At 47.9% G+C, this 14,325-nt stretch overlaps 1 protein-coding gene across 10 annotated transcripts in view; it reads left to right on the top strand.

Annotated features, from left to right (window-relative positions):
• The window catches only part of LOC146182053 (uncharacterized), a 138,995-nt gene that overhangs the window by 47,591 nt on the left and 77,079 nt on the right, over positions 1–14,325 (top strand). For 4 of the 10 annotated variants that reach the window (XM_084577050.1, XM_084577060.1, XM_084577051.1 and 1 more), the window contains 3 exons: positions 205–294; positions 2,003–2,095; positions 4,203–4,319. In XM_084577050.1, coding sequence (XP_084433176.1) covers positions 205–294; positions 2,003–2,095; positions 4,203–4,319 — 300 coding nt within the window. The remainder of the gene's footprint in view (positions 1–204; positions 295–2,002; positions 2,096–4,202; positions 4,320–14,325) is intronic. The other 6 variants (XM_084577059.1, XM_084577057.1, XM_084577055.1 and 3 more) reach the window with 3 other exon arrangements.

Raw genomic sequence — 14,325 nt, 5'->3', positions numbered from 1 at the left:
ATTTCGGGAGAAAGTTGATTGAGGACGCCTTTTATTATTATTATTGTTTTTTTACAGAACGACTGCACTCGTTTCTGTCACGTCGTTCTTGTTTTTGCACATCACTGTTTCTGTTTGTCTGTCTTTTGTTCGTCTTTGCCCGGCATGAAACGTGTGTGCGTGTGCGTGTGTGTTTTCCATGTGGCATGCGGACTGCCCTTGTAGAAGTGTCACTACGAACGGACGATCAAGGAGAATGGCACACTCTCTCCGTCGCGTGAGGTGATTAGCACCGGCATCGACTTCGAGTCCTTGGTGAGTATAATCACTGCTTGCCTTTTCTGTCCGGATCCCTTTCCCCTGATTGTACAACAGCGCTCACTATTACTTGCAACACGCTGGTTACGCGGTATCAGATCAGTGATTGGACGGCCATTGCTGTTTGTGTCAGAATTTCCGAAATATAAACATGCTACTAACCAAATTGCGGTTGAGCATGTCAGTTGATGCAACAAGTGTGTGTGTGTGCGTGTGCGTGCGCGCGCGCGCGCGTGTGTGTGTGTGTGTGTGTGTGTGCGTGTGTGTGTGTGTGTGTGTGTGTGTGTGTGTGTGTGTGTGTGTGTGTGTGTGTGTGTGTGTGTGTGTGTGTGTGTGTGTGTGTGTGTGTGTGTGTGTGTGTGTGTGTGTGTGTGTGTCAGAGAGAGAGAGAGCGATATGGCATTGATATCCACCGGCAAAACATGCAAATTGTACCTAATGGTATATATTGCCGTACGCCCCTGCGGCTTCTCTGGTTTCAAATGCTTCGCCCCTGAGAACACGTTTGTAACACAAAGTGCCTGTCTTCTCAACGCGCTATTCAATTGTTTATTCATTTTTGTCATTTTTCTGACACTATCTTTACGGAGAACAACCCCCCTCCCCACAACCCCAGCACCACCTCTCACCGTCTATACCGTCCTCACCTTTTCCTAGGTTCTAGTACGACAATATTGGTTTCAGCCATTACAGCTGCTTAGGACTGCCTGGGACTTGATTTTGGTATTCAAAAGGTTTTAGTCTAGCTACCGCATCATGATTTCTTTCAGTTATAAACATCTAAAAATAAAAAAAGACAAGAGGCCAACAGGTCAGCGATGTGTATTAATTACATCCTTTGAGCTAACATCACGCTCCTCGAACCAGCCGAACAAAAGATTGCACGCTTCCGTTTGACATCCAGTGCGCTATTGTTTCCACCCTGTTCCGCAGTTGTGTGGCTGTAAACACATTTAGATGCTGTGCATTCAAACATGACGTCATGCCGCCTTGCAAGGCTGTTCTTGCCGCTGCTTTGGCTGAGTGCTGAAAGCTGCCGAGTCTATGCTAGCTTGGGCATCCGGTAGAAAAAGAAACTAAGCGAGGATTATATAAGAGATACGACCTTTCCCTGATTTATGCGGCCTATAGTCACCGTTGTCCCGTTTTAAGCTTTGTAGCCGATTCCCCAGCTTCAGTGGTAGCTGAGCTCGCAGAAAAATTAGTGATTTTAATATTAAAGGTGCTGCGGAGATGACAACCTAATGGTGATATGGGATTGTGGGGCCGTATTTTGTTTGTAACTCTTTGGTCCTTGTAGTGGTCGAGAAGTAGGGGTGTAATTGTGTGATAGTATAAGGTTTGGGGGCGAGTTAATCCTATTCATCGAAGCTTCGGAACACTTCAATTTACATAAGAGCCCATCGCTCCAGGCGTCGACTGTGGTGCAGCCTAGTAAAATGTTTGCTTTTGACAGAATATGCACGCTAACTACAAAATCTCCTTTTACTTTACCCTGCCCCCGATTGTTCATTGACTCCTTTTTTGTTGCCTGATCGTTTGTTGGCCATATTGTTTTGCTCTTAACATTTTTGCACTGTCTTTTTACTATCAGTATGCGCTGAAGATGTGTGCACCCAGCGTAACATGCACTGCCTGCACCACGCTTCTCGTTTTTTTATATTTTTGGTGTCTTTTTGCTTCTTTTTTTTTGTTTCCCTGGTAGAAGCACAGCTACATCTCCCCTTTGAATAACAAACACGAAGTGCTGAATCACCGCTGCCCAGAGGACATCGTGCCGATTGACATAAAATCTCTAGTAAGTCAATCGCCTTGGCTTTCAACCGCATAACTAAGGAGTGGGGACGCCTCTGCTAGAGGGCGCGCAGTTAGAGTCGCCATGGAGTCACTGAAGGAGAGTTCAATGACTGACGCGCCATCTCCTTCCTTGTGATTGTTTTTCTTTCCTTCAATTTGATGTAAACAAACAAGGTTATTCTGTAGGGTCACTGACCACTTGTCAAAATAGATGATTGACGTTTCGGAACCCCTACGGGTTCCTTGTTCACAAAGGAGAACCGGGCGATAGAAGAGGCTCCCCGGTTTCGGAACCCCGTAGGGGTTCCGAAACGTCAATCATCTATTTTGACAAGTGGTCAGTGACCCTACAGAATAACTATGCTACTACCTGACCAGACGGCGTTCCGTCAAACTTTGGATTACAACAAACAAGGTGCACAGCGCACCTCCACCTCCCCTTCCGTCAATGCAAAGGGGTAACCACACGATCATCATCATCATGGTGCGATATGTATGCTTTAATTCAAATGCGCAGTGCGTAAATTCGTCGCTGTTCCTTCTGTCGTTTCATTTTCCTGCCTCTTTGCGGTTAGAGAAGCCTGCTATATTAGAGACAGCCAATGACATCGATTTCTTGCTACCAGCCGTGATATCGCAAGCGCCAGCGTGTGACGTCTGCCGTCTACCGCCTAAGTTGCGGCAAAGCAAAAGGGTTTAAAAATATGAGTCAAGAAATAGACCATTCCGATATGGAGACCTTGATGCGAAGGCAGCAACATCGGAATAATATATATGTGACAGTGGCGAACGATCAGTATGTCGAGGTCCGAACGCGTGAGGTCGTTCACAGCAGGGTAGTTGTAAATTTAGACGTCCAAGCACAGAACGCGTAGTTCGATCGGCGCTCAGGGCCAGGGATTCGTGATAAGAAATGTATACTGCGCGGTGGCACGTCGACTTAAACTACCTAAGCATACAGAGCGCAACAATGTGATTTGCCTACTCAAACTATAACCGGTTTAAGAGAGCTGTATGCTATACCTCTGCAAGCAAACCATCACTAACCAGCCGGCGGCGCGTCTCTGCCATCAATTTTTCTTTGTCTTGCACCTTGATATGTTAGGCCGCCCTAATATCATTCGCTGCGGGTTATTCATGTGTCTGCTGGCGGTTTGTGTTCCGTTATGCTGCATTCAGATATTAGAGAGATTTAGCTTACCGTGATCCGCGATCCGCTACCGTGATCCGCCACCGCGCATTTCATTGCGCATGCCGAGATCCCCTTGACGCCGATAGATGGCGCCACATACTTGTCGGCGCATACACCTGCCGCGTCGGGATCAATCAGCTTGTGCGCCCCGCCCGCTCACGAACGGTAGAGTGTCACGGTGACGGATCGCGGATCACGGTAAGCTAAATCTCTCTATTCTTTTCGGTGTTCCTGTTGGCTACGGAAGCGCGGGAAAGGCTGATTCGTTTCTTTAGAATAACTCAGTTAAGAAAATACGGTGTTAGAACGGACACAGTGTTCTGCAACCTGCTATCTGTCGCACTTGTTGCAATTTACATGCGATACCTTCGACCTCATCGTGTCTACCTCCTCAGCTATAGGCATAATACCTTATAATTTTCATTCCAAGCATTATAGCGCCTGCCTGTGCATGTTCATGTCCTTGTTGTTGCATGACCAAGATCCCACAGAATGTTCGCGGCATTTACAAATAAACAAACAAACGAGCGGTTTAGCGAACCTTTTTCTGTTGCCACGTAGCTTCAAACAAAGCGCTCGGACAAGCTATAGCAGGTTGTGACTCGCGCGTATGACTTTTCCCTGTCGAGATTGATAGTGACAGATCGTGCAAAAAGCGGGAGAAATCGGTTGCGTACGGACAAGTGGCCAGGGCAGCAGCTGCACGAACGACGACGACTATGCTGCGTCGGAGGCCAGCTGCTTGCTCGATCGGCACAGCGCACTCTGGAGGGAAGGGTTCAATTCGCGCTGGGAACGCCCGGGTTTGCGTGTGTTTGTGTTGTGCGCGTACTTTTTAGCCGGTGCCAGAAGAAGCGCGTAGTCGAACGCATCGCTTAGCGTGGTCTCTTCTGTTTCTCGTGGTCTGTGTGCGCAGAAGTCTAGCTTCACGAGCAGCTCGCACGAGGAGGAGCAGCACAGCCACCACGAGAACAGCGGCGTCATCGAGGAGGTCAAGATCGACAAGCAGAGGCTGCAGAACAAGTTCAACAAGGTAAGCACCTGACACCCCGCTCAGTCATGCAGCGCGCCGGAAGCATAACCAGTGGTTCTCGTGTACGGTAACGTAGTAGATAAGGAAGGCAAGCGTAGCAAGGAGTGGCAGGGAGCATAGTGCAGTCGGTTGTGAATGGAAAGCTAACGGGCGCAGCGCCAACCACACGACCGTTTTAATTGGAATGGAAGAGTATTTCTTGCCTGCAGCGAGGGTACTTAAACCGATTAGGGTCACGATGGTGATGGTAAACGTCTTGTGTAAAGAGCGCTTGGTTTCGTTTTCCCGTTCCTGTCCCCCGGTTTGAGCTGCAAAGAGAGGCACACGGGCGTCACAAGGGTTCATGCAGAGAGCAGAATTAGGATTCATAGCTCAGCACAACGCTTGCACGCTCTGGTGTTCGTTGTCTGTCTGCTATGAAGGTTAGTCCCAACTTGTCGAAATCGCAGCATTAAATGAGGTTAGAAAATTTGCTGAAACACGGAGGCCGCGGATTCCCGAGGACACGACTAACGAGAGACCAGCGTGAGAGGCCTTTGTGGTCTAGTGGACGCACTCGGCTGATTATTATTATTATTATTATTATTATTATTATTATTATTATTATTATTATTATTATTATTATTATTATTATTATTATTATTATTATTATTATTATTATTACTACTACTGTCATGCGTGGTTGACTTCATCACTGGTATTGCTAAACTAGCGGAATTTAGTTGTAGACAGCATGATCAACAAAAGAAAGCGCTGTTTTAAAACATGGTCAAAGCAGCGTCGATGCATCTAACTGTACGGGTGGGGCTGGAGCCCTCGTAGAGTTTACTTCACCGGCCTCACAATCTAGGCCTGTTCCACTTTGACCATTTTGCACAGAGCAAGTACCAGCAAGAAAAAAAAAATTGGAGCCGGTTAGGTATCCTTGAGTTGAAACAACATCAAAGCCTCGTGAACAGCATGCATTCTCGCTAATTATTGGTCCTAATTAGTCGCGCTAATTATAGAGCTACATAGTTTGGCGAGATGGTAGAGGTAAGTACTAGTTCTGCTTAGTGGAGCTAATTGGTGGTCCTATTTTCAGCTTATGAGGCTGTCGCGCAGGGCATCGCTCTGAACGATCGCTGCTCAGTCATGTACCGCGGTAGCACGCCCAGCTTGCAACCGAAAGGGCAGCGGCTGGTTTCCCGCTCGACCGCTTTTTTCTATTCTGCGAGAAGCGTTTTTCTTTCTTAGGAGGAAGGGGGGGGGGGGGGGGCATTTCGCAAAAGTGGTTGAATGACATCAGGACCTTGATGTCATCGCTGTATTGGCAAACCAGAAATTTCATTGGGATCCCGGGGTTTTCGGCGAACACACGCTTTCAGCCACGCTCAACATAACGCTTGCCATCTCATGACCGCCTGTTGGGTTGCGGTATAGCGGGGGAGTTGTAAAACGTACGTGCAGTACGCTATAACATATAGGTCGCAGCTTTCTTCTTAAGTTTTCGCTACTAGGCTTTGCTATTGTCGCTGGACACCCTCCTCCTCACTTTCTTTTTTTCCGTGCATGGGATGCAGCAAATGCGATAGCCGAAACCGTTCTCTAATTATTAATTTACAAGTTCGTATAGCAACCGGAAACCAACGCACCAGCTAACCAGTGTTGCATGTTCCTCACACTTGCCGTTCTTTTAACGGAGACGCGAGGGTGCGGCGGGGTTAACATCGCTCTCAGGCTCCGAAGTTATCATTATTTTTTTTAATGCTGGAGAAGCATAATTACTCCCTTGGTTGGTATTTGTAACAGCAATAATATAGAAAGGGAGCCATGCCGTGTCATGACTAGAGCGGTTAATTATATTCAATTAGAGTCAGTGCCAGCGAAAGCGAAACATAATTGGCGGTGGCAGGTAACAAGGCAGAAAGATGAAAGAAATTAGGGCAGGACGAGCGTATGTCTGAGTAGGACAGAATAATCGACAGCTCTCGGGGTTAACTCCTTCCTTCGGTAAGCTTAATTAAGCTAAGGATTACGTTCAGATGCCTGTTTAAATAATATCAGATATGAAGTAATGGACTGTACGTATCGGGCGTGGTGTGTGGAAGCGGTACGAACTTTGACTTGCTGTTTACTCAGGGTGCCACTTGGGTCAATAGAAGCGATCTGGAGTAATTACCCTATGCCGTTATTTCCTGGCATGGGTTGAGATTTTTTTTAAAAGCATCGATTGGACATCAAATTTCGTCCACAAGAACGATGCAAATTCTCGCAACACATTTCCCCGCTATATGGGCCTGATAGACTGGATCCCATCCTCCTTTGATTCGCAGAACTAGGACCCTACGCTGCGTCAGTCACACTCATCACCCTACATGCTACGCTCCGTGTATTTTCTTTACAACCATTAGTAAAATAAAGGAAAAATATTATTTGCACGCGACGAAAGATCACCGCCCTAATATGCATGCGAGACATTGGTAATGTAGATTAGAACGCGACGAAAGATCACCGCCCTAATATGCATGAGAGACATTGGTAATGTAGATAGTTTTTCTACTGGCTATCTTTCTGGAGAAGCGGGATTTTTTCGTTGTCTTTTCATGTTCGACGTAAAGATGAATTGGTTCTTCAGCTTTGGTTAATGGTGTCCCTTGTGACAGTTCCCGTACCTGTTGCTATGCGAAATTAGGCGTTAATTGGCACACCACTAGGCAAGCGTCCTAATCATTTTCTGCTCGGGCTTCCCGATAGTGTCTCATTCACAGACACGCGGACTCCCTGGTCCGCCCTCTTTGAAAAAGGCCTTGCCTCCGATACGGACGCGGCATCCAGTCTCCGGATACAACGCGTCTCGCGTCAGTCAAGAGCGGGGCATCCGGAAACGCACGTAGAGTTCGTTTCCGGGCCGAGCGCGTGCTCACGGCGCAGATGAATGTAAACCACTCGGGTTCTACCAGTATACACACAGACACACCGGCAATACGAGTACAGCGACAGCAGCGGCGGTGCCACACGAAACGCGAGTGAAACTGAGTCGCGTAGATGCCTGCGGCATCTGCCCCGAGGCACGTCTGGTTTCCGTCGCGTGCGCGGGCTTTGGGTTACCGTGTCGCTTACGCCCGCGCCTCCGGCTGCTCGCTTCCGCGGAGGACTCTACATTGTGGCCATTGGAACTGCAGAGCCAGCGTCCGCCTGTCGTGGGCGCCATTTATGCGTTGTTCTCCGTCTGTCTGTAAACGCGGAACTCCCGTTTGCCGTCGCTTCCGCGAGTCCGTTGTGTGCCCACGATGTCCACAAGAGCAGAGATGGCAGTGATCATGGACGACCTGTGGATGATGACGGCTGTGTCCGTGCTGGCCGGATGCGCGGCCCTCTTTGTCTGGGCTCTGTTGCGAACTCGTGTTGGTGGCAGGGCCGTGTTGGCGGCGTCCGGCGAGAAGAGGAAGACGGGTGTCGCGAACACCGAGAGGGGCGTCTTTAGGAGTTGCAGGAAGGCGTCAGTGTGTTCGTCCTCAGTCGCGAACGGCTTCGACCTGCATGCTCAGGCAAGTGAGTGTCCTGTTGAAAATCGTGGCTCGCTGTCGCTGCTCTGGTGGCTGCTTTGCGTTGTTTGCGAGTATATAGATGCAGCAGTCCAACTTGTGTTTTGCACGTCGTGAATCCTGGCATCCTATACTATTGGCGGAAAAGGGGCGGTGTCTTCAATAACACTTCAGCAATACTTGATAAGTGCAGAGGACCTAGTTGGTATATAATGTTTCGTAAAATGAACTTAGCGCCAAAGCAGTCTCCGCGCAGTAAGAGAGAGACGGGACACGCGAAACTTGAAACTGTTTATTCACTGCGGATGCGAGTGAACAGAATGCAAAATAATCAAAACGGAACAGAGGGAGCTGTACATGCGCCGATCAGAGCAGAGATGGTAGCCACACACGTCTCGCTCAATTCAATCTCAAGATGCATTTTCATTAATATTATTACTAATGGTAAGAAAGGAGGTGCTTATACAATGCTACCATTTCCTTTGATGCGGAATGCCTTGGTCAGATTTTCATACAGGAGTAAGGATAACATATCACGTAATCTTACTTTACCTTGGGTTCGCTTTACACACATTCCTGTCTTTTTTTTAATAACGTTGTTTATTGCCTCAGGGCTAATGGAATATGTAAAAAAATTAGAGGGTCACCGTGGGCTTTATTGAACGACGTGGTAAATGAGATCGCGTTCACGAGGCATTTCTTAAATGGCGATTATGGTCTGCTGGGCAATCATTATTGCAACAGCCAGTGTGGCTGATTCCCGCACGTCACAGGTATCTCAGATATCTTGCTGCTCCAGCAAGTTTTAAGCAGAAAGGCTTTAAGCAGCCAGTTTCGTATCTGCTAAGTTTCGCAGGCCCCATCCGTTAACCATGTAGGAACGAGGCTAGCTCGGTACGTGACTGCCAAAACAGATCCCACCCCAACTCGCCTTATGCAGCAAGCATTCACCTTCTTCTTAAGTGGAATACTAGAAAGAAGCCGCAACTATCGTGCAGGCACTATTAGTGCTTGCGAAAAAAATAAAATCGAACAGGTGTTTTATGAATGTTGCGCAATCAAGTAAAATAATTAAAACAGAGGTTGCCCGAGTAACATGGCCAGAGTGGCCTCTTCTCGTGAGCTGTCTTTGTCAGCACCTGTTGATTAGCGAAAGCTACGCACCGCGGGGATATTAATGAACACGGGGCCGCTAGTTCAGTCAGCTTTGGTGTAAACAATATCTGCGGGAAGTTGGTTTGCAGCGTCAGCCAAACACAGGAAGGAACGAAGTGACAGGACAGAGCGTTACTAACACTAACAACTCCTGTCGGTCTGTCCTGTCACTTCGTTTCTTCCTGTGTTTCAAACCGCCGTGATGTGGCTCAGTGGTTAGGGCGCTCGACTGCTGTGCCCGAGGATGCGGGTTCGAATCCCAGCAGGGGCGGCCCACTTTTCGATGGAAGCGAAAAGCAAGGCGTCCGTGTGCTGTGCGTTGTCAGTGCACGTTTTATGAAGAATCCCAGGCGGTCGAAATTTTCGGAGCCCTCCACTACGGCGTCTATCATAGCCGGAGTCGTTTTGGGAATTTAAACCCCATAAACTAAACTAAGCCTTCCCGTGTTTCTCTGTCTGCGTTGTAAACCAATTTCAGTAATGCACCAACTAGCCTGCAAAAACGTTCTCGCAACTCGTATCTCCGTCCCCACGAATTGATAAGTTGTCTGACTGCTCATTGGAGGGTCAAATTCTAAAGTTAAAGCTCAGCTACTTTGGTCATCTGATGAGAAGAGAGGAGTCGCTGGAGAAAGATTGGATGTTGGGAAAGGTTGAGGGTCGCCGGAGAAGGGGTAGGCAGCGAATGCGATGGTTAGATGGCATCCTCGAGGCGCTGCAGATGAAGTTATGTGATGTTAGGAAGATAGTGAGAGACCGGAAAGCGTGGCGTGATATGGTCCATAGGGTCACGAATAATCGGACACGACTGAACGACTGAACTGAACTCAACTGAACTCATTCTCTAGCATCTAATAGCGGGCTAAATTAAGTTAGGAATGAGGAGGTGAAGGGTTATCAGTAAACTGCTTTACGAAATATGGCCAAGTGGCCACTGTCATCGCGCATTGGGGACGATTCTGAATGTAGGCAAGTTTTCTTTAAGCGTTATTTGGCGCGATATCGGACCCCAACTGTGTATCCGGTCGTTCCGTTCTCTTATGATGAGAATTTCTCACTTTCGGCGGACTAGACCTTTCTTGTGCAGTTTCATGTGCAGACAGTGGCTTGTACAGCTCGGCCAATTCACGGACGCATCACGACGTAACCGCGTCCTGTTTACGACATGGACGAGATTCGTCATGAAATATCGTCGCCTATATACTTTCTGCGGGGTGTTATAACATCTCGCGCAAAGCGTATGAGTCATGGCGCTAAGGTTGTTTTCGCAGTCAGCTTGAAGTCGCGCTCTGTCTGAACATCCTCTGGTCTTTCGGACCGCCTCGTTGGCAGCTGACGCGAGTTCTGTTTACATTACATTTGGTCTTGCAACCTCTAGCCTGCCTCGCGTTTTTCCAGTGTAAGGATATTTCGTGAGCGTGTCAAGGTTCTCGCAGCATATAAGCACTCGTCTTTATTTCTGCATTTAGAAGGATGCCCTTGAACCGCTACTCTTGACTCGCCCGGTTTGTCAGAGAGCAGGCCTTCATATGGTAAACACGCGGTCGTGTCTAGTGTCGGCCACAACTGACACCCTGCGACGACTCCAAAGAAAACACCGACTGGGGCCATAACCATGGCGGGTCACATGACTTCTGCCCCGATATCCACGTCTAGCCAGAGCTCTGACCACTCCAGAAAGGGATGGAAAGACTTTATTTTCCGACGAATACAGGGGAGCCACCATCAGGTTACCCCTCGCCTATAGACAACGGCCGTTAGTCCTTGAGCTGCGCTTCAAAACGTAACTATAGGTTTAGTATGCACTTTTTGGGTGCTTATGAATTGCAGAACTATCTAGAAACGGCCAACAAAAGCTCTCTGCCACTGTAATCAATCATGTTCCGAAATTAGTAGCAAGTGGTTATTTATTCTAAAATAAAAAAAGAATAGGAAGTAAAAAATATGTTTACCTGCCCGGTTATCTGCTATATAAACATGTGAAGCTCCTGAACTGAGGTGGTTAAAATAAAGGGATAGAAAGGAAGAGGAAGAGAAAATCATACAGGGAGCGTCAAATAAAAAGGACGGGGGAGTACGTCTCTGAAAAGGGCTTCTTTTTTGTTTTCTTGACCCTCTCGGTTATCTCCACGGCTGATACGACGATTTCTTAAGGCGGAAGCCTTTTATGGCTCATTATTCGCTGGCGTGTCCGTGCGTCTGCGGCATCTGTCATTTCCAGAAGTATAAGGATGGTTTCAATACTGATAGTTAATCAGTGATGCAGTAGTAGATGTAGTTGTAGTAGGTGTATGAATGTGTTAGCTATAATTAGTTAATTAGGTAGTGCTTATTAGTCAATTTACCTAATTACGATTATTTAATTCAGTGATAATTGGTTAAGTAGTAAGCTTTGAGGCATCTTAAACGCACTCACTGCGCATGCTCAGTGCCCTCGTGCGCAAACCTCAACCGACACCTATAGTAGCCACAATCTCGCATGTGTAGTGACGTCACAACTGCGCACTTTGGATCGTCAAAGTGCCCCCTGAGTTTTCTTTTTTTTTTTACTTGCCAGGTGGTTGTGCATTCAACCGATAATATAAGTTCGTAATTTGGAAGCAGTTTACTTTATTGACCGCAGGCGGAGCCACTATCCGTGAACACCCGAATTTTGACCAGCTTTGACCGCCGTTTTATTTATATGTGGGCCCTATGGGAAGATTCGCAGTATAGTAACGTTAGAGCTTTGCATACAGTGGCGTTTCCTTTCGGCGCGGGGCCATAGCTGACCTAGTTCTTACGGGACTCGGTGTTATCTCGCGCAGACTCTTCTGACGCGTAGACGGTGCCGCGCGGTATGTCTTCGCGCCTTTCCCAAGGGGCGGCACGCTTGCTCCCTGGTCCGAGACGGGAGAGCAGCACAGCTCTCTTGAGAGTTTGGGCTGTCTCGCCGACACCTCTGACGGATACCGTCTCGCGGCGCTGTTCGTTTTAGACCACGGGCTTGGCCGTCGTCCAGCCGTTCAGAGGTTGAGTCCTGAATTGCGACACGGCTTTTTCCACGGAGCTCTTCAGTTGCTACTGTGGCCTCTGCTTCCTTGTTGCCGACTTCTTTCGGATATTCTGGCGCAACACTGCGTAAATAGAGGCCCGAAAGGGAGAGAGCTCACGGTGATCGAGAAGTATACTGGCGTTCTCGCTTTAAACGCCACAGGCTCATTATGAGTCCAATTATGTGTTTTGCATATCCTGAACCAGATCAAGAGGAGGTTCAGTTTGTCTGCATTAATCATGTGTGTGTGTGTGTGGTTGAATGACTTGCCACATCCTTCGCTCTAGTTTTTTTTTCAACTTTGTCTGCTTGTAGAAGTACGGATCTGTGTTGCCCTTTAGTGTCTCCATCGCGGACGAACTAGTGCCTCGTGTTTCTTTCATGTGATGACGTACCTGACCTGAGTCAACAAATTCCCTTCAGGCGTGAGCTGCACCCGCAGAAGCAGCTGTGTTTCTTCGCTCGGCGTTATGTGTATGCCTTTAATTGATGTCTGTGTTCGTGCTGATAATGGTGTCCAGGAATTTGAAAAAAACAGTGCATCACTGTGCCTTAAGAAAAGTTTAACGCGACACTGCTTTTCGCTAAGATGTTTCAGTTTCCATTTCTGCGGGCTGTAACGTCGCACGAAAGTGCGCGAAAAGTTGCAAGCACTTCAAGGAAAATTGACACGTCACGACGTTCAATTGTCTGCTGCGAGTGCTCGACATGACTCCTGGTGATTCTTCGTTTCATAGTAGACGTACCAAAGGTGCATTAGGAGCTCTTCGCAGGATTCACTTAACATGCACCGAAATTGCTGTCCAAGGACTTCTCTTTAAATATTGCGCTTGTGATAAAACCCTTTTCTAGATAATTTTCCTGCTGCGAAAGGTGGCCGCCGTGACCGAAACCGAGCCCACGATCTTCTGGTGAATTCGAGTAGCTCTGGAGCGCGGTCCACCTGCTCCTCCACAGAGTGTCTCAATGCAGCAGATAGCACCCGCCCCGAATCTACGTTTGGAACATTTGTGCCGTAACTTTCGCCGGAGCAAGTCAGCTGTGCCTCCTCGCCTGCCGATGACAATGAAAATACCCAACTTTCTTTGCGCTTTCCCGCGTGCGTTGTCTGCTGCAGAACGGCACACTTCTGGTCTATTCTGCCGCTTTCGGTGGAGCGTTCGAGACCATTGAGTTATTAAATATATAGTTATTACATATCGTGATCCGCTTCTGCGAGGTTAATCTGCGCTGCGTCGGGACCAAGCAGCATGCGCGCACCGGCCGCTTGCGGTAGCAGATCACTCATCTCATGGTGCTATAACTCTCTAATGATACCTAAAGGAAAAGATTGCTCTGCATTTCAGCCACCATGGAGATGCGGAGGAATGCCGAGGAGTCGAGGTTTCGCTTTTGTCTTGGCTATTGTAAGACATAAAACATGGCTCCAATTGTAACAATACGACTCTTTTCGAGGCATACTCAGAACTGCGGGGAAAGTGAAAGTGCGGGGAACATTACAGCCTGACATTTCTGCTGAAAGTTATTGAATAAGGGAAAACGCACAATTGGAATAATTTAATCTTCGCGCAGAAAAGAGCGTCGCTTCGTATTTAGCTACTGTTTCCGAGAACGAATGCACGTCTCGAGTCCAGTAGAGTATAGCGAAATACGAAACGTCGTCATCCAGGGGTATTCGCGGTGTATGAATTGCTGTTTAAGAATATTGTATTTACGGTGGCGCCATTTTTCGCTCTAGTCTAGTGGTTCTCAAATGAATTCCGCGGGCGAGCACACGGGTCTGCTAGCACTTCTTTCACTGTCCACTTCTTGCGGCGAAAAGATGTACGGTCTGGGGAGTCAAGGCAAAAATGGCGTGGGCGGCTCATTGCGCATTTCGAGGGCACCAGGAGCGACGAGGTGAAGTTTTGCCGCCGGCGATTTTATTGGCGCCATAAAGCCAGTAGGCAGATTTTGAATGATGTCGGAGGTGTGGGACGCTAACCACACCACACAACACCACGTCCTGTACACTTTCTGCATCGTATTCTGCACGCGCACAATCGCGCCTTATACTATTTCTTTATCCCCTTAACAGCTATAGGGTCCCCCTGCTCAAAAGCTTGCCACTATCTGCCCAAATAAAAACGATCGCACCTTACTATTCCTTTATCCCCCTAACAGATAGGGTCCCCGTGTTCAAAAGCTTGCCACTATCTGCCCAAATAAAAACGATCGCGCCTTACTATTCCTTTATCCCCCTAAAAGAAAGGGTCCCCGTGTTCAAAAGCTTGCCACTATCTGCTCAAAT

The sequence above is a fragment of the Amblyomma maculatum genome, chromosome 8 (assembly GCF_055883805.1).
Source record: "Amblyomma maculatum isolate TAMU_Amacu chromosome 8, ASM5588380v1, whole genome shotgun sequence".
Classification (NCBI taxonomy): Eukaryota; Metazoa; Arthropoda; class Arachnida; order Ixodida; family Ixodidae; genus Amblyomma; species Amblyomma maculatum.
This window is presented reverse-complemented; position numbering and strand designations above follow the sequence as displayed.